Source organism: Chiloscyllium punctatum, chromosome 9, assembly GCF_047496795.1.
Source record: "Chiloscyllium punctatum isolate Juve2018m chromosome 9, sChiPun1.3, whole genome shotgun sequence".
Lineage (NCBI taxonomy): Eukaryota > Metazoa > Chordata > Chondrichthyes > Orectolobiformes > Hemiscylliidae > Chiloscyllium > Chiloscyllium punctatum.
Genome location: NC_092747.1, coordinates 72,884,867 through 72,906,510, shown reverse-complemented (window position 1 = coordinate 72,906,510; position 21,644 = coordinate 72,884,867). Strand labels below are relative to the sequence as shown.

General features: G+C 42.2%; 1 protein-coding gene across 1 annotated transcript in view; it reads right to left on the bottom strand.

Annotated features, from left to right (window-relative positions):
* Nucleotides 1-19,055, bottom strand: part of LOC140481010 (melatonin receptor type 1B-like) — a 75,817-nt gene extending 56,762 nt beyond the window's left edge. Inside the window, exon 1 of the mRNA XM_072576619.1 lies at nucleotides 18,866-19,055. Coding sequence (XP_072432720.1) covers nucleotides 18,866-19,055 — 190 coding nt within the window. The remainder of the gene's footprint in view (nucleotides 1-18,865) is intronic.
* Nucleotides 19,056-21,644: the final 2,589 nt, after the last annotated feature.

Sequence of the window (21,644 nt, the reverse complement as noted above, 5' to 3'; positions counted from 1 at the left end):
GTTTCTTCACTAATCTGAAAGCTATGGCTTGGCTTTGTGACCATTACCAAGGCTGCACTTCCTGTAATAATTAACCAGGGCAAAGAAATTCCTATGTTCTAGTACAGATGTAGGAGCCTGGGCACTTTTGATCACCTCACTTCATCTTCCAACAGGTGCAACCCAGTCTTGTCAACTCTGTCGCCCAAATAGGTAACTGAGGGTGTCTGGAGCACACATTTTCCCCTTCTAAGGCATGTACTCAGCTGGGAGAAACATCAAAGGACTATGTGCGTTTTCTCGAAGTGCTCCTTATTGGTCTTCCTTGTTAGTAGCATGACATCCAGATAAATGTGGACATTGGGTAGACTTTGTAAAATGTTTTCCATTATCCGCTAAAGAGGTTGATGCTACGCCAGATGGCAATCTCATATATTGGTACAAACCCTTATGGGTATTAGTTGTACCCTACTTCTGGGATTACTCAGCTAACAGCAGTTGCAAGTATGCATGGCTCATGCTAGCTTTGTGAAGGACAGCCTCCCTGCAAGCCTTCTGTATAGATTTTCAATGTGAGGGATTTCATAACAGCTATGAAAAGCAGTTTAGCATGTTTTTAAATCACCACAAAAGTGAACCAACCCATTGACCTTCACAATTAGTATGACCGGTGCTGCCCTTTCTGCAAACTGGACCGGTTTGATAATTCTTCACTTTCCAGCCTTCTGATTTCAGCTTCTACTTTGCCTGTAAGGCAAATGGCACTGGGTATGCCTTGCAGAATTGTGGAATTGTTTCGAGGTCAACATGTAAGGTGGTGTTGGCTCCTTTGATAGTCCCTAGCCCTCAAAGTTTGGGAGAAGATTTGTAGCTTGGGTGCTTATTATTGTGGTTCTGTTCACCGAGCTGGGAATTTGTGTTGCAGACATTTCATCCCCTGTCTATGTGACATCCTCAGTCCTTGGGAGCCTCCTGTGAAGCGCTTCTGTGTTGTTTCCTCCGGCATTTATAGTGGTCCCTAGCCCTTCCTGAAAAAAGTCCAGGTATTTGTTTAGAATTTCACTCAGGCAGCCAGTTTCTAACTGAAAAATGTTGAGCCAACCTCAACCAATATCACCCCATCAAGCTTGGGCCCGAGCCTTTAACTACAATCAGTGGTAACTGAACTAGCTGCCTCTTGTAAGCGACCAGAATTTAAGTTGTACGCTTAATCTGTAAAGTTTATCAGTATTGGTTCTAGTTTCGCCAAGGTCTTGCAAAAACTTAACAGTTGGATTTCAAAGCAAATTTTAAAAACTGGTTCTGCAATCACTGAAACAGCTTCACCAGTATCGACCTCCATTAGAACTGGGTGACCATTTAACCAGATGATTATTTTGATTTGGATATTGTTAAGCATCCAAATGAGATGTAGGGGACTTGCCAGGGTGTTCACTCTCCTGTATACTAGCATATGAGTTCTCTTACTCAGTTTAGGTCTAGAGGAATTTTTTGCTGTCTCAAGTCTGCACATTGGCAGCAACGACAGTGCCTTGCTAGCTTCAATCCTAATGAAAATTTTAACCATTTACTCAAAGCTTGGCTTTGTTTTGGGGTTTGGCTGTGGGCTGACCTAGCCTTCACTCAAGTGGTGTTCCCCAAATTAGTCAGGCTGGTAAGAGTGTACACTTATATTGGAATACCCTGTAACTCATATGTTCCACTTGCCACATTTTTCAACAATAAAGTCAATTGCATTTTCCTGTTTGAAGTCCAGGTGGGTCTCAACTGGTAGACATTTTTAGGTCATTAATCTCAAATACCACAGTCTCATTAAGAATTAAAACAAAGTCATCTTAACCTAGTCAAAAATCCTGATACAGATTCCCCTAGTTATTGAATTGCTGAGTAAAACCAATAGCATGTCAGAATTAGAGGAAGCTTGGGGTTGTCATATTCCTTAACTAAATCTGTCAACTCATGTTTTATTATAGGGAAAAAATAGGCTCCTAATAACCAAAAAAACTGCATGTCCACAAGCTTTCAGGAGAATTTATTTTTTGCTTTCCATCTGCCCCAATGTCATTTGCCTGGAAAAAAAAATGCATTCTTTCCAAATTCTGGGACCAGACTTCAACCGCAGGGTCAAACAAGTCAAGCTTCCCAAATAACTTCATGATGCCAGAGATTCTTACCCCACCTCAAAGACGACTGTTGTGAACAAATTTCTTCAGGGACATGCTTTGCTCTTGTTGCCACTGAAATAACTCCACAGTGGCCAGTATCCTGTCAATAAATCACCCCTTACTTACATTTTGAAAGTCCTTGACACTGATCCAGCTCCCTTAGAGCAGTTTCTCAGAGTGAACAAGGTATCTGATTCTTGTTCTTTTTATTGTAGCCAGCTCTCAGAGTGAACCTCTAACACTCCTGTTACTTTTTTTCTTTTTTTTCTTCTTCTTTTTCTCTTATTTTCAAGAGTGAACAGAACCTCTAACACTCCTGCTTATTTCTTTTTTTCTTCTTCTCTCTTTTTTTTAAACCCCCAAACTATCTCCTAACTGCGGTAGTGCTTATTTTTTCCCCAGTACCCATGGTGTGTGTGTGCAGGTGTGAGACACAGTGAGAGACACAAAGTACACGAATCTTTATTCAATTTCCACCACCAGGAAGATATGAAAAATACCCAAGTGGCCAGTGACAAGCACTGCCCTTCACCTCAAAGGACAATGCTGTGTGATCAAAACAGTGAAGGGGAGGGTAGGGACTAAATCAAAATAGAGTTGGAGAGGGAAATAATGCACTCCACTCCCTGCAGCGCCCACCTCTCCATGAACAATTCCAGGGTGTTGGTGGACACCGCGTGTTCCTTCTCCAAGGACACCCAGGCTCTAACGTAACCACGGAAGAGGGGCAGGCAGTCGGCCCTAACGACCCCCTCCACGGCCCGCTGCCTGGACCTTTTGATGGCCAGTTTGGCCAGGCCCAGGAGCAGACCCACGAGGAGGTCCTCGGACCTGCCCTCCCTCCTCCGTACCGGGTGCCCGAAGATCAGGAGCGTGGGACTGAAGTGCAGCCAAAAGCAGAGGAGGAGGTTTTTAAGAAAATCAAAAAGGGAGTGCAAACGCCCACACCCAATATATACATGGTCCATGGACTCCACAGCGCCACAGAACAAGCAGTTGGGCTGGGAGTCCGTGAACCACCGCAATCTGCGGTTGCAGGGGACTGCTGCGTGCAGCACCCTCCACCCCAGATCCCCGAGAGAAAGGGGGAGGACTCCCGCGTAGAGAGCCCTCCACTGGGGATCTCCACCGCCCGGTGGCAAATGGGCAAGCCAAGGTGTGTCCGGACGGTGGATGAGGGAGAAGAGGTGGACGGTGTGCAGCAAGCAGTCTACTGACTCTTGTTCTTTTTTTTTCTTTTTATGAAAAAACACCTGAGTGGCCAGTGACAAGCACTGCCCTTCAAACCACAGGGCAATGCTGTGTGAGCAAAACAGTGAAGGGGAGGGTAGGGACTAAATCAAAATAGAGTTGGAGGGAGAAATGATGCACTCCACTCCCTGCGGCGCCCACCTCTCCCTGAACGACTCCAGGGTGTTGGTGGACACCGCGTGCTCCTTCTCCAAGGACACCCGGGCTCTAACGTAACCCCGGAAGAGGGGCAGGCAGTCGGCCCTAACGACCCCCTCCACGGCCCGCTGCCTGGACCTGTTGATGGCCAGTTTGGCCAGGCCCAGGAGCAGACCCACGAGGAGGTCCTCGGACCTGCCCTCCCTCCTCCGTACCGGGTGCCCGAAGATCAGGAGCGTGGGACTGAAGTGCAGCCAGAAACAGAGGAGAAGGTTCTTAAGAAAATCAAAAAGGGAGTGCAAACGCCCACACCCAATATATACATGGTCCACGGACTCCACAGCGCCACAGAACAAGCAGTTGGGCTGGGAGTCCGTGAACCACCGCAATCTGCGGTTGCAGGGGACTGCTGCGTGCAGCACCCTCCATCCCAGATCCCCGAGAGAAAGGGGGAGGACTCCCGCGTAGAGAGCCCTCCACTGGGGATCTCCACCGCCCGGTGGCAAATGGGCAAGCCAAGGTGTGTCCGGACGGTGGATGAGGGAGAAGAGGTGGACGGTGTGCAGCAAGCAGTCTACTGACTCTTGTTCTTATCTGTCTTCCAGGGCTCACTGATTGGATCAGGTTAACAGCGTCAGTCAGGGAACACATTCTATGAGGTCCACCTTGCTGACTTCATTACAATCACTACAGTATTGAATTAACTGAAACTCAGCATGGAGAATAATGCATCGTTGCATTTTAAAAGAATCTAAAAGATAGTAGAGGCATTGCTTTCCCTCTTTGCTGAGTCGATATAATGTCAGTGGCAAGCTCACAGATTAGAAAGATTACTTTTCAGTCATAACACATCGTGGGCGGACTGAAGTGTGAGACAGAGGAGGTCCTATCATCTGGAAGTGTCAGCCAATCTGATTGGCGGGCTGCGCCAGCAGTCCTGGGCAGCTCACATGCTTAGTGACATGTAATACTGGGACTGCAAGCCCACAAAGAGGAAACCATGAATCTGGCCGAGGATAAACCTAGTGCATTGGGTGTGGAGGGATTGCAAACCTCATAGTAGTGGGTGAAGATTGGATTATGGGTTAATAAGTGAAAAAAGAAGGGGATTACCTCCAGTGCACAACCCTCTGAAGATAGTATCCTTCATAGTATTTTATTAACCTTTGTAAAAGAATACTCTACTGTCCAGCTATCCATGCAAATCATGATAAAGAATAGCCGGGTTATTCATATAAAGTCAAAATACTGCAGATGCTGGAAATCTGACCAAACAGAGAATTCTGAAGAAACTCAGCAGGTGGGCGGCATGGTGGCACAGTGGTTAGCACTGCTGCCTCACAGCGCCAGAGACCTGGGTTCAATTCCCGCCTTAGGCGACTGACTGTGTGGAGTTTGCACATTCTCCCCGTGTCTGTGTGGGTTTCCTCCCACAGTCCAAAGATCTGCAGGTCAGGTGAATTGGCCATGCTAAATTGCCCGTAGTGTTAGGTAAGGGGTAAATGTAGGGGTATGGGTGGGTTGCGCTTCGGCAGGTCGGTGTGGACCTTGTTGGGCTGAAGGGCCTGTTTCCACACTGTAATGTAATGGAAAGAAACAATATTAACACCTTGAGTCCAGTATAACTCATTTTCAGAACTGTTCTGAACCTCTGACGCAGGCAGTTGGAGATAAAGGTCGATTTTCACCGTTTTAGATGGTGTGAAATGGTAACTACTATTCAAAATTTATAGTATCGATTTTAACTTTGAATCAATACAATTCTAAATTTGTCAATGATGCCATATTGAGGAGGAAAATAGTCAAGATGATGTGGAGAAACTGAAGGAACTTGGAATGCAAATAGGTCAATCGCTAAAGGCTATGTCACACATTAGCAAGGCTATTAAAAATAAGATGGCATTAAGTTTTATTTCTAAAGGTAGGGAATTAAAAAGTAGGGAACTCATGCTAAATATTTATTGAACCATATTAGGATCTCATGTACCATAGAATCGGAATCTTACCGTACAGAAGAAAGCCATTCAACCCATCATATCTGTACAAGCATCCAAAAGAGCTACCAAGATAGTCCCATTCTCCAGCCCTATCTCCGTTATCCTCTAACTTCAGCCCTTTCAAATATATATCCAGTTTTCTTTTGAAACTCCCTATGCAATCAGTTTCTATCCTTCTCCCACGCAGCATATTCCAGCACATTATAGTACTGTCTCCAGTTCTGAATGCCACATATACAAAGGATAACAAAGCAGAGGATACAAAGAATATTGACAAGAAATGCATGGAGATACATATCAAAACATGATGGACAGGTTGGGTCTAATCATTCTTGAAAAAAGCAAACATGGGTGATTTATGTAAGTGTTTAATACTATAAAATGTTTTGGCAGAGAGAGTAGAAAGAGAACATTTTGGAGAAATGTATACCTTGTGGCAGTAAGATAAGGTAGTCACTAATGAATTTGATAGGGAATTCAGAAGGAATGTCTTTACCCAAAGAGTGGTGAGAATGTAGAACTTACTATCACAGGAGAATGATATTGGTGCATTTTAGGGGGACTTAATAAGATCGAGAGAGATGAGTAATCACATTGGCTGATTATGCTGATGCTCGATTACAGCATAAAGGCCTGCAGAGACAGATTGGACCAAATGGCCTGTGTTTTTTTAAATTTATTCATGGGACAAGAGTGTCACTGGCCAGGCCAGCATTTATTTCCAACCCCTTAGGCCAGTCAACCACATTACTGTGGATCTGGAATTACATGTAGGCCAGACTAGGTAAAGATAGCAGTTTCCTTCCCTAACAGACATCAGTGAACCAGATGAGCTTTTCCCAACAGAGAGTTTATGGTTATCGTTGGACAATTTAATTCCAGGCATTTATTGAATTCAAGTTCCACCATCTAGTCTTGGTAAGATTTGAACCTAGGTCCCCAGGACATTATCTGGATCTCCTGATTAATAGCCCTGTGACAATACCTCTAGTCCATTGTCTCCTCACTTTTGTATGGAAGGTCTTAAATAATCCTGTTTAAGATCCTGTTTTTGTTATCTGCTGCTACATTATCCAAAACTACAAACAGATTTATTTCTGAGAATGTTCAAACTATATTGCACACAAATAGTATAAACTCTGCAATGTGTTTCACCATGTTTATAATGCTAGTGCTTCCATTTATGAAAGATGTTGTGAAACTTGAAAGGGGTCAGAAAGGATTTACAAGGATGTTGCCAGGGTTGGAGGATTTGAGCTGTAGGGAGAGGTTGAATAGGCTGGGGCTGTTTTCCCTGGAGTGTCTGAGGCTGAGGGGTGACCTTATAGAGGTTTATAAAATTGTGAGGGGCACAGATAGGATAAATACACAAAGTGTCTTCCGTGGGGTGGGTGTCTTCCAGAACTAGAGGGCATAGGTTTAGGGTGAGAGGAGAAAGATATAAAACAGACCTGAAGGGCAACTTTTTCAGCAGAGTGTGGTACGTATATGGAAAGAGTTGCCAGAGGAAGTGCTGGAGGCGAATACAATTGCAAGATTTAAAAGGCATCTGGATGGGTATATGAACAGGAAGGGTTTGGAGGGATATGGGCCAGATGCCAGTTAGACTGAAGGGTCTGTTTCCATGCTTTACATCTCTCTGTCACTATGACTCTAAGTAACCTTATATTTCTCATTGTGGCTCTCCAGTGGCCGGGAAATGTTTGGTGTTGTCACATGAAAAGTCATCTAGATGGGCATATGTATAGGAAGGGGTTAGAGGGATATGGGCCAAATGTTGGCAAATAGGACTAGATTAATTTAAGACATCTGGATGGCATGGACAAGTTAGACCAAAGGGTCTGTTTCCGTGCTGTAAATCTCTACGACTCTATGACTGTATGTATCCTTGAGACCTTATTTGGATTGAGGTGACCTTGAATTTGCTCCTGAAATGGTATAACTGTTAATCTGAAGCTTTCTTTACTTTGGGGGTGTACAGAAGTGCCTGCCATTGGCAATTGTAAAGCCATCAGAAAAAGAATTCTGAACAGCACAGGAACAGGTCCTTCAGCCCATGATGAATTCTAATGTGCTGCCTTCACAACAGGCAGCATTGTCATGATTGTCTATTCTGCCCTATGCCTGATTCTAGATACAAGTTCACTCTGATCATAGTTACATGTAAGTAGATCTATCAGTCTATTCCCCACGCCTGTCCAACCTGGCAAAGAGACATTTTCCAAATTGAAGCTCAAAATATCCAAACAGTGACTGTCACATCTTGAAATCAAATAAAAAAATCTTCAAAGATAGCCAGTGAACTATTAGAATTAATAGAAAGAGGTAGATGGTAACCTTAAGCTGTGGGAAAGCTTATATATTCCAATCTGCTGGTCCCTCAAATCGCCATAACAACATCCAAATTTGGGTAACCGGATGTTGGTTAAGAGTTTCTTTCTCTGTTGAATTTATCTGCTGATGTTACATAGATTCCCCCCTGTAAATTTCAGCTTCATTGTGATTACATGTTCACACATCTGATGGCCCAGATATTTTGATGCCAAAGGGTCATTTATGAATGTAGACTGGAGTTGCTTGTCCAGGCCATGCAGAATCCAAGACACAGCAGGATCTGTGGGAATTGCTTGGGAAATTTAAGATTCTGGTGGGCAATTCCCCTGTGGCTGGAGCTCTTAAACAAAATCCAACAAGGTCAGAGAATTCAGAAGATTCCAAATCTGTCCAGTTTAATAGCTACCTAAGAAAGATTAGAGGGTTAAAAACCTACTCTAAATCCTGAGCAACTATTAACCTGAACATCTGAATCACCAATTCATGAGCTTACTGATTTACCGACTCACTACTCACCTTTCCAACTACATTGCACCAACACCTTACAATGTCCCAGACCCTTGATATTCACATCCCCAACCAAAATCACCACTCATCAAAAATAATTCCATTACCCCCATCCTTCATGGACCTGACATCCCTGAAGCCTTGACTTCCAAACTAATCAGAACCAAACACACCCAATATTAGCCTGACCTCGTCCTCGGACTTGACACTCAACAATGCCAGCCTGATTCCCCACTGATAAAATGCCTCCTGACCTGACAAGCTCTTCCTCAATGCAGAACACACTGCTAGCTCCCATCCCATTGGTCTGACATCCTATACCCAGATGACTCCTCACTGCCTCATCCTGATGCTAGTCTTAACATTACCCCCTTCAAACTAAGCTTATCCTAAGTAGTCTATAACTTACCCAGCACTCTGGGACCTATCTGACTACTTACTTGGCACCCTCTATCCCTGGAATCCTACGCCTATTTCACCTTACCACCATGGAGGACGGGAAAAATTTCTGGCTGTAACAGCTGCTCCTTTTTTGAGGTATTTCAGACGTTGGAGGTGATTTCCTTGAATTCGAAGAGCAGCAATTAATGTTTTATATGCTGTTGCATTGTTTTGGAACTTTGGAGAAAAAAATGTCAAAACAACAGCAATTTTAAAAGGGAGAAGAACAGACAAAGGAAGCACATGGTGAGGTCAGTGCAGGAGAGGGAGAGAGAGAAAGAAACCCACATTGCTAACTGACAGAGTTAGCAATTGCTGCCTTTGCTGTTGAATTCATGCATTGCTGGACATTGGAGTGTGTCTGGAAAAATTAAAAAAAACAGTGAACTTCACAGCTGATCTTGGAGGAACCTGTCAGGGAGTGTCACAGCATAGAAGTGGAGATATGGATTTTAAGCGTGGCCTTAAAATAAGTCTGCAGTAGTGAGTAGAGTGGGTTCTTTCTTGATTATATGTTTTATTGAGCTATGTCTCTTGATTAAACTTAAAATATAAGCCATAAGTATTCATTTAACATGGAGCTGTGTTTTGTTGAGAAATAGACAGTGCTATTTTCTGGGTCTGTAGATTGAAAGAAGCAAAAATGACCTATAGGAGAGTGACATGCTCTTCTTGTCAGATGTGGGAGTTTAGGGAGAGTTTACGGGTTACTGAGGAGTATATATGCAATAAATGACATTGGTTGTGAATCCTATTGGATTGAAAGGATCGATTGGAGAGGCAGTTAGAGGCAATGAGGAATCTACAAGAGCAAGGGGATATGATGGATGGCAGTTATGGGAAGGAGGGAGGTCTCAGATACAGTCACATAGATGGGTTAACTCCAGGAAAGGTAAGAGAGGTAGGCAGTTAGTGCAGGAGTCTTCTGTGGCAATCCCAATTTCAAACAAGTATGCTGTTTTGGAAAATGTAGGAGGTAATGGATTCTCATAGGAGTGTAGCATGAACAGCCAAGTTTCTGGTATTAAGACTGGTTCTAATGTAATGAAAGGTACGTCAGGTTCCAAGTGATTGATTGTGTTAGGGGACTCTCTAGTCCAAGGTACAGACTGACGTTTCTGTGCCCATCAGTGAAAAATCAGAAAGGTGTGTTGCTTTCCTGGTCTCAAGATCAAGGATATCTCAGAGATGGTGCAGAATATTCTCAAGGGGGAGAGGGGCTAGTAGGAGGTCATTGTATACATTGGAACCAATGACATAGGAAAGGAAAAGGTTGAGATTCTGAAGGGAGATTTCAGAGAGTTAGGCAGGGATTTAAAAAGGAGGTCCTCGAGAGTAGTAATATCTGGATTACTCCTGGTGCTATGATCTATTGAGGGCAGGAATAGGAGGATAGGCTGAGGAGCTGGTGTATGGCAAAAGGATTCCCATTTTTAGATCATTAGAAGCCGTTTTGGGGTAGAAGTGACCTGTACAAGAAAGACGGATTGCATCTAAATTGGAAGGGGACTAATATATTGGCAGGGAGATTTGCTAGAGCTGCTCGGGAGAATTTAAACTAATAAGGTTGGGGGGGGGGTGGATGGGAGTTAGGACCCAAGGAGATAGTGAGGCAAGATTTCAATCTGAGACTGGTTCAGTTGAGAACAAAGGCGAGTCAAACAGTCAGGGCAGACAAAGCAGAAAACAAGGTAGGACTGATAAATTTAACTGCATTTATTCAATGCAAGAGGCTGAGCAGGGAAGGCAGATGAACTCAGGGCTTGGTTAGTAACATGGCTCAGGGATATCATAGCAATTACGGAAACATGGCTCAGGGATGGTCACGACTGGCAGCTTAACATTCCAGGATACGGATGTTACAGGAGGGAAAGAAAGGGAGGCAAGAGATGAGGGGGAGTGGCATTTTTGATAAGGGATAGCATTACAGCCGTACTGAGGGAGATATTTATGGAAATACATCCAGGGAAGTTATTTGGGTGGAACTGAGAAATAAGAAAGGGATGATCACCTTATTGGTATTGTATTATAGACCCCCCCCAATAGTCAGAGGGAAATTGAGAAACAAATTTGTAAGGAGATCTCAATTATCTGTAAGAATAATAGGGTGGTAATGGTAGGGGATTTTAACTTTCCAAACATAGACTGGGACTGACATAGGGTTTAGATGGAGAGGAATTTGTTAAGTGTGTGCAAGAACATTTTCTGATTCAGTTTGTGGATGTACCTACTAGCGAAGGTGCAAAGCTTAACCTACTCTTAGGAAATAAGGCAGAACAGGTGACTGAGGTGTCAGTGAGGGAGCACTTTGGGGCCAGCGACCATAATTCTATTAGCTTTAAAATGATGATGGAAACGGATAGACCAGATCTAAAAGTTGACGTTCTAAATTGGAGGAAGGCCAATTTTGATGTATTAGGCAGAAACTTTCAAAAGCTGATTGGGCGCAGAAGTCCGCTGGAAAATGGGAAGCCTTCAGAAATTAAATAACGAGAGTCCAGAGAAAGTTTTCCTGTTCAGGTGAAAGGAAATGCTAGTAAGTATTGGGAATGTTGGATGACTAAAGAAATTGAGGGTTTGATTAAGAGAAAGCAGGATGCATATGTATAGACAGGAAAGATCGAGTGAATTATTAGAAGAGTATAAATGCAATAGGAGTATACTTAAGAGAGAAATCAGGATGGCAATAAAGGAATATGAAATAGCTTTGGCAAATTGAATTAAGGAGAATCCAAAGGGTTTTTACAAATACGTTAAGGACAAAAAGGTAATTCTGGAGAGAGTAGGGCCCCTCAAAGATCAGCAAAGTGGCCTGTGTGTGGAGCCACAGGAGATTGAGCAGATACTAAACAAGTATTTTGCATCAATATTAATTGTGGAAAAGGACATGGAAGATATAGAATGTAGGGAAATAAATGGTGACATCTTGAAAAATGTCCACATTACAGAGGAGGAAGTGCTGGATGTCTTGAAGCACATAAAAGTGGATAAATCCCCACGACCTGATCAGGTGTACCCTAGAACTGGGCAACAAGGTGGCACAGTGGTTAGCACTGCTGCCTCACAGCTCCAGAGATTCGGGTTCAATTCTCACGTCAGGCAACTCTCTGTGTGGAGTTTGCACATTCTCCCCGTGTCTGCGTGGGTTTCCTCCGGGTGCTCCGGTTTCCTCCCACAATCCAAAAAATGTGCAGGTTAGGTGAATTGGCCATGCTAAATTGCCTGGAGTGTTAGGTGAAGGAGTAAATGTAGGGGAATGGGTCTGGGTGGGTTGCACTTCAGCGTGTCGGTGTGGACTTGTTGGGCCGAAGGGCCTGTTTCCACACTGTAAGTATTCTAAACTCTGTGGGAAGCTAGGGAAGTGATTGATGGGCCTCTTACTGAGATATTTGTGTCATCAATCGTCACAGGTGATGTGCCAGAAGATTGGAGATTGGCGTACAAGGTGCCACTGTTTAAGCAAGGTGGTAAGGACAAGCCAGGGAATTATAGACCAGTGAGCCTGACATTGGTGGTGGGCAAGTTGTTGGAGGAAATCCTGAGGGACAGGATGTACATATATTTGGAAAGGCAAGGACTGATTAGGGATAGTCAACATGGCTTTATGTGTGGGAAATCATGTCTCACAAACTTGATTGAGTTTTTTGAAGAAGTAACAAAGAGGATTGATGAGGGTAGAGCGTAGACGTGATTGTGAACTTCAGTAAGGCATTCAACAAGGTTCTCCATGGGAGACTGGTGAGCAAGGTTAGATCTCATGTAATACAGGAGAACTCACCATTTGGATACAGAACTGGCTCAAAGGTAGAAAACAGAGGGTGGTGGTGGAGGGTTGTTTTTCAGATTGGAGGCCTGTGACTAGTGGAGTGCCACAAGGATTGGTGCTGGGTTCATTACTTTTCATCATTTATATAAATGATTTGGATGTGAGCATAAGAGGCATACTTAGTAAGTTTGCTGATGACACCAAAATTGGAGGTGTAGTGGACAGCAAAGAAGATTACCTCAGATTACAGTGGGATCTTGATCAGATGGGCCAATGGACTGTGAAGTGGCAGATGGAGTCTAATTTAGGTAAATGTGAGGTGCTGCATTTTGGGAAAGCAAACCTTAGCAGGACTTATATACTTAATGGTCAGGTCCTAGAGAGTGTTGCTGAATGACGAGACCTTGGAGTGCAAGTTCATAGCTCCTTGAAAGTGGAGTTGCAGGTAGATAGGATAGTAAAGAAGGTGATTGGTATGCTTTCCTTTACTGCTCAGAGTATTGAGTACAGGAGTTGGGATGTCATGTTGCGGCTGTACAGGACATTGGTTAGGCCACTGTTGAAATATTGCGTGCGACTCTGGTCTCCTTCCTATCGGAAAGATTGTGAAACTTGAAAGGGTTCAGAAAAGATTTACAAGGATGTTGCCAGGGTTGGAGGATTTTAACTATAAGGAGAGGTTGAATAGGCTAGGTTTGTTTTCCCTGGAGTGCAGAGGCTGAGGGGTGACCTTTTAGAGGTTTATAAAAGCATGAGGGGCATGGATAGGATAAATAGACAAAGTCTTTTCCCTGGGGTTGCCGAGTCCAGAAGTAGAGGGCATAGGTTTAGGGTGGGAGGAGAAAGATAGAAAAGAGACCTAAGAGGCAACCTTTTCACTCAGAGGGTGATATGTGTATGGAATGAGCAGCCAGACGAAGTGGTGGAGACTAGTTCAATTGCATCATTTGAAAGGCATCTGGATGGGTATATGAATAGGAAGGGTTTGGAGGGATATGGGCCAGGTGCTGGCAGGTGGGACTAGATTGGGTTGGGATACCTGGTCAGCGTGGATGATTGGACTGAGGGGTCTGTTTCCATGCTGTACATTTCTATGACTCTATGTATCCAAGCTCCACACTCGTCTTGCATATTTCCTTTTCACAGGAACTACCAAGATGGCTGACTGTTTTTCTGGGGATTTAAGTCACACAACATGGCACACTGCCCAGTACAAAAGAGGATGTGGTTTCGACAAAGAATTTCTTCACTGTTAAGTTTGTAGATATCTGGAGAGGTTTATAAGAAGAAGCCCCCTATCAAATAAACTCAAGTGCAGAAGACATCTCAAGATCAGTGGCTGCATTTTAGTTTGATCAGGGATGAATATCAAATGTTTGATATTTATCTGAATATCATGGCTAAGTTGTTATATTGTAAGAGGATCAATGTGGAGTATTTAAAGACTTGTGTGTAGAATGCATTTAGCAGTGCATTAGTGCTGTAAAGTCAATCTTGCTGAATAATAAAGCATAACTGGGGTGGCAAGGTTAGTACTGCTGCCTCACAGTGGTAGGGACTTGAGTTTGGTTCCAGCCTTCGACCACTGTCTGTGTGGAATTGTATGTTCTCCCCATGTCTGTGTGGTGTTCCTCTGGGCACTTTGGTTTCCTCCCACAATGCAAAAATGTGCAGGTTAGGTGGATTGGCCATGCTAAATTGCCCATCGTGTGGAGGGATGTCCAGGCTAGGTGCATTAACCATGGGATATGCATGGTTATAGGAATGGGGTGGGTCTGGGCGGGATGCTCTTCAGTGGATTGGTGTGGATTTGATGGGCTGAATGGCCTGCTTCCACACCGAATGGATTCTATGAGATCGTTTCTGCAAGGAACATAGTAGGAATGCTGTCTCATTGGAGAGATAACTGGTGATAGTTTAACTTTAAGATCACCATGCCTCAGGTAAGGGGAAATGTTGAGAAGGAGAGTTCTTTAGAGTAACCTCAGCCAGTGCAGAAGTTAAACCCATGTGGTTAGCATTACTCTGCATCACAAACCAGCTGTCCACCTATTTGAACCCCAGGATCATAATATGAATTATGGGAGAGATGAGAATGGCAAGGGAGGGGCAAAACACTGAATTGTATGGGATGAGAGAAGTATCATCAACAGGATACAATTCCATGGTTGGGCATGATTGGAATGTTGCATCAGAAATAGGTGATATCATGGAATTAGTGAAATGAGGAAAAATGGTGGAAACAATTATTTGATACAACATAATGTTTGAAAGCTATTCTTTGTGCTCAAAATGAAGATTTCCTTGATTTTATGAGAAAGATTCATAAGAATAAATTAGCATCAATTGTATAGATTTGATAGATAGCATTTGTATTCTCCAGAATTTCTCTACAGTTTAAAGAACATAATTTATATTTCTCTGTACTTTTGACTGTGTACTGAAATGGGGAAAGGTTGATTGTTAAATAAAAAGGCAAGCATTGTGGAAAAGATTGCTGCACATTTTAAAATAATCTACCTGACCCACGAGACTATTTGTTTAAGCAGTGAAGGAAGTGACTGTAGACAAACAGGGGTCATGGGAGATTTCGTCAGCAACAATTAACTGATTAGTCTGTGGTGTGTTGACTCTTGACAAAGGCCTTTTGCCTGTCTTCACAACTATGTTTTATTTCGTCACAACTATGCAATTGGCTCCCAGGTAGCTAAATAGCTGTGGGTGTGAATGTTTGGGAAGAAGCCATTTGACATCTGAAAAGGATAAAAACTACTTTCCACTGCAATGAAAAAAACCTCAAGCCTGAAAAAAGCCAATTTATTTCCCCTTAATTTACTGTAAGCTGTAGCTTTTAATCAAAGACTTTATAAGTGTGAACTTGTGCCTCATGCAAACAAATGATAGTATCTGGAGAAGGAAGATGGAGGAGCAACAGGTTCTAACAAGCCAAGATAATCATCTCAGTGAACTGCATAGATAGGAACTGTTTGCCCATAACACCTATGTTTTGTTTGTGTCAGCAGTGGGATTTTTAAAAGAAGGGGGTAGGCTTTTAACTAGCAGAGGAGAAAGTGAGGACTGCAGATGCTGGAGTATCAGAGCTGAAAATGTGTTGCTGGAAAAGCGCAGCAGGTCAGGCAGCATCCAAGGAACAGGAGAATCGACGTTTCAGGCATCAGCCCTTCTTCAGGAATGTCATTCCTGAAGAAGGGCTGATGCCCAAAACTTCAATTCTCCTGTTCCTTGGATGCTGCCTGACCTGCTGCGCTTTTCTAGCAACACATTTTCAGCTCTTTTAACTAGCAGAACCATATGTTGACAATTCATATTTATTTATCTGTAGCTAGCATCTATTTATTTATTATAAATAATAATAAGTTTATTATAATAATTATATTTATTATTCAATTAGTTATATTATGTGCTGTATAGAAAATTGGCCTGACCTTTCTAACAAGCTGATTCCAAATGACAGGTAAATTGAGTAATTTTGCAAATGGCATTTGCATACAGTCTTTAATTTTTGTGATGATTCTAAGAATAAAATAACTTGATTTTAAATGTGCTACACCAGTGAATTGTAGCAACAGTCAAACTGCTTGAATGAGACATTTTGATTCTATGAAAATGTTTAGTGAAAGATTAACTCAAAATTCTGCACTTAAACTACTGTTGTAATGAAGATTGTAATCTGATTTCAAATACTTTGCAAGTGTCAACCAGTAAAGTACAGGAAGTCAATATATAAAAAGCTAAAAGCAACATAAATCTATTCACATTAATAAATTTGGCATTCTGTTTTCACTGCAAGAAGTATGTGTCAAGTGAATACAACTAATGTATGCAGGAGATATTCATGTGATATATACATGGGATTATATAGGTACATAATACGTAGGGTACATAGGTAGACAAGCAGAAAACCAAGTGAAAGTTTTAAGTTGACATGCACTGTAGAAGACAGGTGTGAACCACAACAGATGAAATAGTATCACAAACTGAAATGGATGTTGTGTAATTGCCTACAAAGATTGGAGAGGATGACTTGGTATAAAGGCTATGTTGGTCAATGACTCCAAGATGTCTTTTTCATCTTACCAAAATTTTCTAATGCAATTTACAAGTTAAGAAGTATAGATACAGGAATACTTCATGCACTTTGATATAATATGATCCTTTTTTTTCTACTCACATACCATCACCATAATTCAATCCATCAAACAACCCAAATCAGAAAAGTTACAGGATGTAATTAAACAACCACAATTGTACAAGGCACTGGAACAGTGAAATGACATCTGAAGAGATCAGGAGAGGGAGAGACCAGATTTACCTCAGAGGTTGGATAATGACATAAAAATTTCCTAAGTTTCAAAAATATTGTTAGTTTATACTGAAGTTGAAGAAATATCTATGTAAATGTGTGAACAGGCCATAAAATTCAAATAACTGGGAAAAATATTTACTTGATTTGTTAATAGAACAACATTAGGTAAAATATATTAGGTAGGTAATTGTTTAAACATTTTCACTGTCTTATAAGGCATATTTTGTGTTCCAATTATTAAATCCTCAATGATAATACATAGAGATAATCTAGAGTTATCTAGCACAGAAACAGACTCTTCAGTCCAACTCCTCTATGCCAATCAGATATCCTAAACTGATTTGATCCAACATGTGGCCCATATCCCTCCAAACCCTTGCCATTCATGTTCCCATCCAGATGCATTTTAAACATTCTCATTCTACCTGCCTCCACCATCTCATCTGGCAGCTCATTCCACATACAAACCATTTTCTGCATGAAAAGATGACCCCTCAAGTCCCTTTTAAATCTTTCCTCTCTCACCTTAAACCTATGTCCACGAGTTGTGGACTAACCGGCCTTGGGAAACAAGTCATAACTATTCACCCTATCTACGCCCGTCGTGATTTTATTCACCTTTATAAAGTCACCCCCTCAGCCTCCTACATGTTTAGTTGAGAGACCAGAATGTGATTTAATTGTCTGTTAGTGCCTTCTATGTTCCCTCCTATATCAGAGCTATCTGGGTACACCCAAACTCAATATGTTTTTATTCTTCATGATGAAGAAGCAATTCATAGTTACTTGACCTTTCCTTCAGGTTGGCTGATTGCAGATCAAGATTTCACTATATATATTACAAAATAGCAAGAATTGTGTTCGAGCACTTCATGGTACTGCATGGTAAATTGGTAGCCACTCAGAAGCATACTGAGTTTCCACATTCAGGTTTCATTTTGTGTGGCGTTGCCTACTTTCGTGCCAAAGAGTGGGAACTATAGCATCTGATCAATGAAAGGTTGCAGCAGAAGAGTAAGGTTAATGGACCGGCAGTAAATTGTCACAATTTGGGGTTTCCGCCGACGTATTAATTTAATTTTACGAGTTATATGTCGATGTGGTTGCCTAACAAGTTGTAAACATAAATCCCATCGCGTTAAAAAGGAACTCTCGGAAGTTTTAATAGTTTGAGACACTATGAAAACATTCGAACTAATCTTTCACAGTTGGAGGTGGGTGAAAAGAATTAGGGGCTAGAGTCAGCGATACATTGCCGGGATATTTGTGTTAATACTATAGAACTGAACTAAACAATGACTTCTTTATTCTCCTCTCCTTTGCTGGATCCTTCAACATGTCCCGGTAATTTTGGAGCTGTTAGAGTACAACAATTTGGTCTGTCGTTATTTACACAAATTGTGCATCGGGATGTTTTTTTATGTTAGCCAACTCCTGACCAGTTGGTAAAAGAAACATAAAGAACTGCAGATACTGGAATTCTGAAAGAAAAACAGAATATTGGAGAAACAGAATCAAGTCTGGCAGCTTCTGTAAAGAGTGGAAAGAAGTGATCGTTTCAAGCGCAATGACGGTTCGTCAGAGCAATGGTCACGACTGGAAACGTTAGCTGTTTTCTCGCCACATATGCTTCTCCAGCCCTCGTTTTTGATCCTGATTAGAGGTTTCGGTCAGTCATTGTCAAGTGACAGTTAACATAAAACAACGATTTGTCTAATTTTACAACAGCAGCTGTTGGTCCCTTGACAAGTGCTTAGTCCTGACAAGTTCGATCTAAATTCAGAACGTCACCTGGGTAAAATTTGTTTTAAAAATATAGTCGACACTGTCACGTTGAACTGCGGTGCACGAAGTACTGAACTCTGTGCAATCTCGACTGCACGAAAAAACTGTTTCACATGACTTTTGCAGATGAAGTCGGATACAAACTTGCTGCGCGTAAGAGAACCGTTTGACTTACCGGTGTTTCTCAGCTTTTTATTCCTAATGACAGAGACAATGACGAGGAAATTTCCCAGGATGTCCACGGCGGTGGTGAAGATCAGCACGCTGGACAGCGCAGTCACTGTCCAGGCAGCTCGGGAACTCCCTCCCAGCACGGCAGAGCCGGCCACAGCGGAACCATTCCTCATCGACACGTTTTCCGGCATAATCGGAACTTTTCACCCGCTCATTTAAGAACGGAACGGGTTGAAAAAAAAAAGTCGAACTGAATCTTATAGAAATAACCAGATCTTTACCGTGATCTTGCCATATGGAAAAGACTAACTGACTAACCCGGTTAGAGTGGCGAAGTTTTTAATGGATGGAAATCTATTACGCCAGCTAGTTATGCATTCACTATTGATCAGATCGAAGTCGGCATCCACATCTTTTATCTCTGCCTTCCGCACTTTCTCGCTTTCCGCCAAGAAGCAACCTCTCGACCTGCTGCCAGAATGATGAATTAGGGGCATAGGCCAGCTGATCTAATAACTATCGGAAGGGGGTCAAGGATCAAATGGCGAGTTGCACTGGATAGGGAAATCGCTGGAGACGCGAAGCCTCAACCCATGGGGGAAGGATTGAGGTTGGAAGGGCGAGTCCGAGCTGAATAGAGCTGTCAGGCTCAAGTCTGACCCTATTGTGTCAACCACAGTGATGGGAGCTCTCTGCACATTAACACTTCAAATACGAGATCACGATCTTAAAGACAGCCACTCCACTGCCGCCACATTAGTTATATAATGAGAGAGATGCGGAGAGTAAATTAGCGATTTCTGCCCCAGTAACATTGCCAGGCCAAATTTAGTGGTTTCAACCCGACAGCCGCGCTCCTGCCCAGTTAGAGAAACAAAGCACGTCCAATGGCAGAAATCCCATTTCGATGTAACAACAAAATCTTTTATACAGGAGTCTGAGAGGTAAAAGTGTTCGTGTAATTGATTAAAAATTACCTGACAATCCATTTTCCCGTCACCATCAGTCACATTCACAATGCCAGGTAACTACCGCAGATGTCGGTGAAGGGCAGGGTGCAGTTTAAGACTTCTCCCCGTTGTCAGACTTTACAGCGGAATAGATGTGTTTTAACATAAACTAATACCAGAGTAGAGTGATTGTTCCTGGGGATTAAGAATTGTGGATAGATACTTTTAAAATCATTCCAGACTTTGAGGAATTGAATTCGCTATTGTAAGCAGTTGGTCAAAAGTCTTGGGAATGGCACCAGATTGCTTCGATTTTTTTTCCATAGAAGTCTTTAATTCTCCGTCTTCCTTCAACAACTCTTTAAAATCAAGGATTTAGTCACTCTTTCTACTCGTACCTGGCTTCATGAGCCTCATACATATTTCTGTGAAGCTGCATTAAACAGTTGCCTATTTTAAGGGATCATATTGCCTAACAATAACAGTATGCATTTATATAGCAACCTTACAATCATAAAAAAGTCTCGAAGATTTCCATTGAAGCATTACCATAGTTCCTTGAAAGTGGAGTTGCAGGTAGATAGGATAGCAAAGAAGGCATTGGGTATGCCTTTCTTTATCAGAGTATTGAGTACAACAGTTGGGAGGTCATGTTGCGGCTGTATAGGACATTGTCTCGGCCACCTTTGGACTAGTGCATGCAATTCTGGTCTCTTTCCTATCGGAAAGATGTTATGAAACTTGAAAAGATTCAGAAAAGATTTACAAGAATGTTGCCAGGATTGGAGGATTTCAGCTATTAGGAGAGGTTGAATAGGCTAGGTTTGTTTTTCCTGGAGTGTCGGAGGTTGAGGGGTGACCTTATAGAGATTTATAAAATCATGAGGGGCAGAGATAGGATAAATAGACAAAGTCTCTTCCGTGGGGTGGGGACGTCCGGAACAAGAAGGCATAGGTTTAAGGTGAGGGGAAAGAGACCTAAGGGACAACTTTTTCACTCAGAGAGTGATACATGTATGGAATGAGCTGCCAGAGGAAGTGTTGGAGATGAGTACAATTGCAAGATTTAAAAGACATCTGGATGGATATATGAATTGGAAGGGTTTGGAGGGATATGGGCAGGGTGCTAGTAGGTGGGATTAGATCGGGTTGGGATATCTGGTTGGTATGGACAAGTTGGACTGAAGGGTCTGTTTCTGTGCTGTCCATCTCTATGACTCTATGAATCATTCCCAGATTGTTCAGCTGAAGTTATCTGAAGATAAGCAGAGATCGCATTCACAGATTACTATTGTATGTGGCCAGCAATGTTGAATAAGAACCAAGAGATTTTAATAACACTTTTTTTCTGTTTAATAAACAGACCAAAGCATATTTCTAATCAGATCTTTTCTGTAAAGTTGCTGCTTCAGTCAGAGTGCAACGGACGATTGTGGAGGGACCAGCCCATTAGTAGCCACTGTTTAAACTAAAGGACCTAGCTTGTGAAAATAATTGGTGCCCTGTTTCAGAAAGGACAAAGTCCTACCAAGAAAGATCAGTTCAGAAGCAACTTCTATTAGCAGCATAGAGAAAGAAATTTATCTCCCATTTATTTTTTTACAAAAAACATTTTGTTCAGCAAATACAAAATGAATTTCTCAAGATCAGTGTAAAATTAATTGAGCTAATAATTAGAGAATCTAACTTTCCACAGTAAAATATTTTGTTTGTGGTTTCTGGATGACCAAGCACTGCATATCTTCTCAAAGCTGAAATATTAGCTTTTGCTCCTAGATTCTAAAATTTAGCTGCAATCTTAAATTAATTTAAAAATACTTCTGGTTGTAA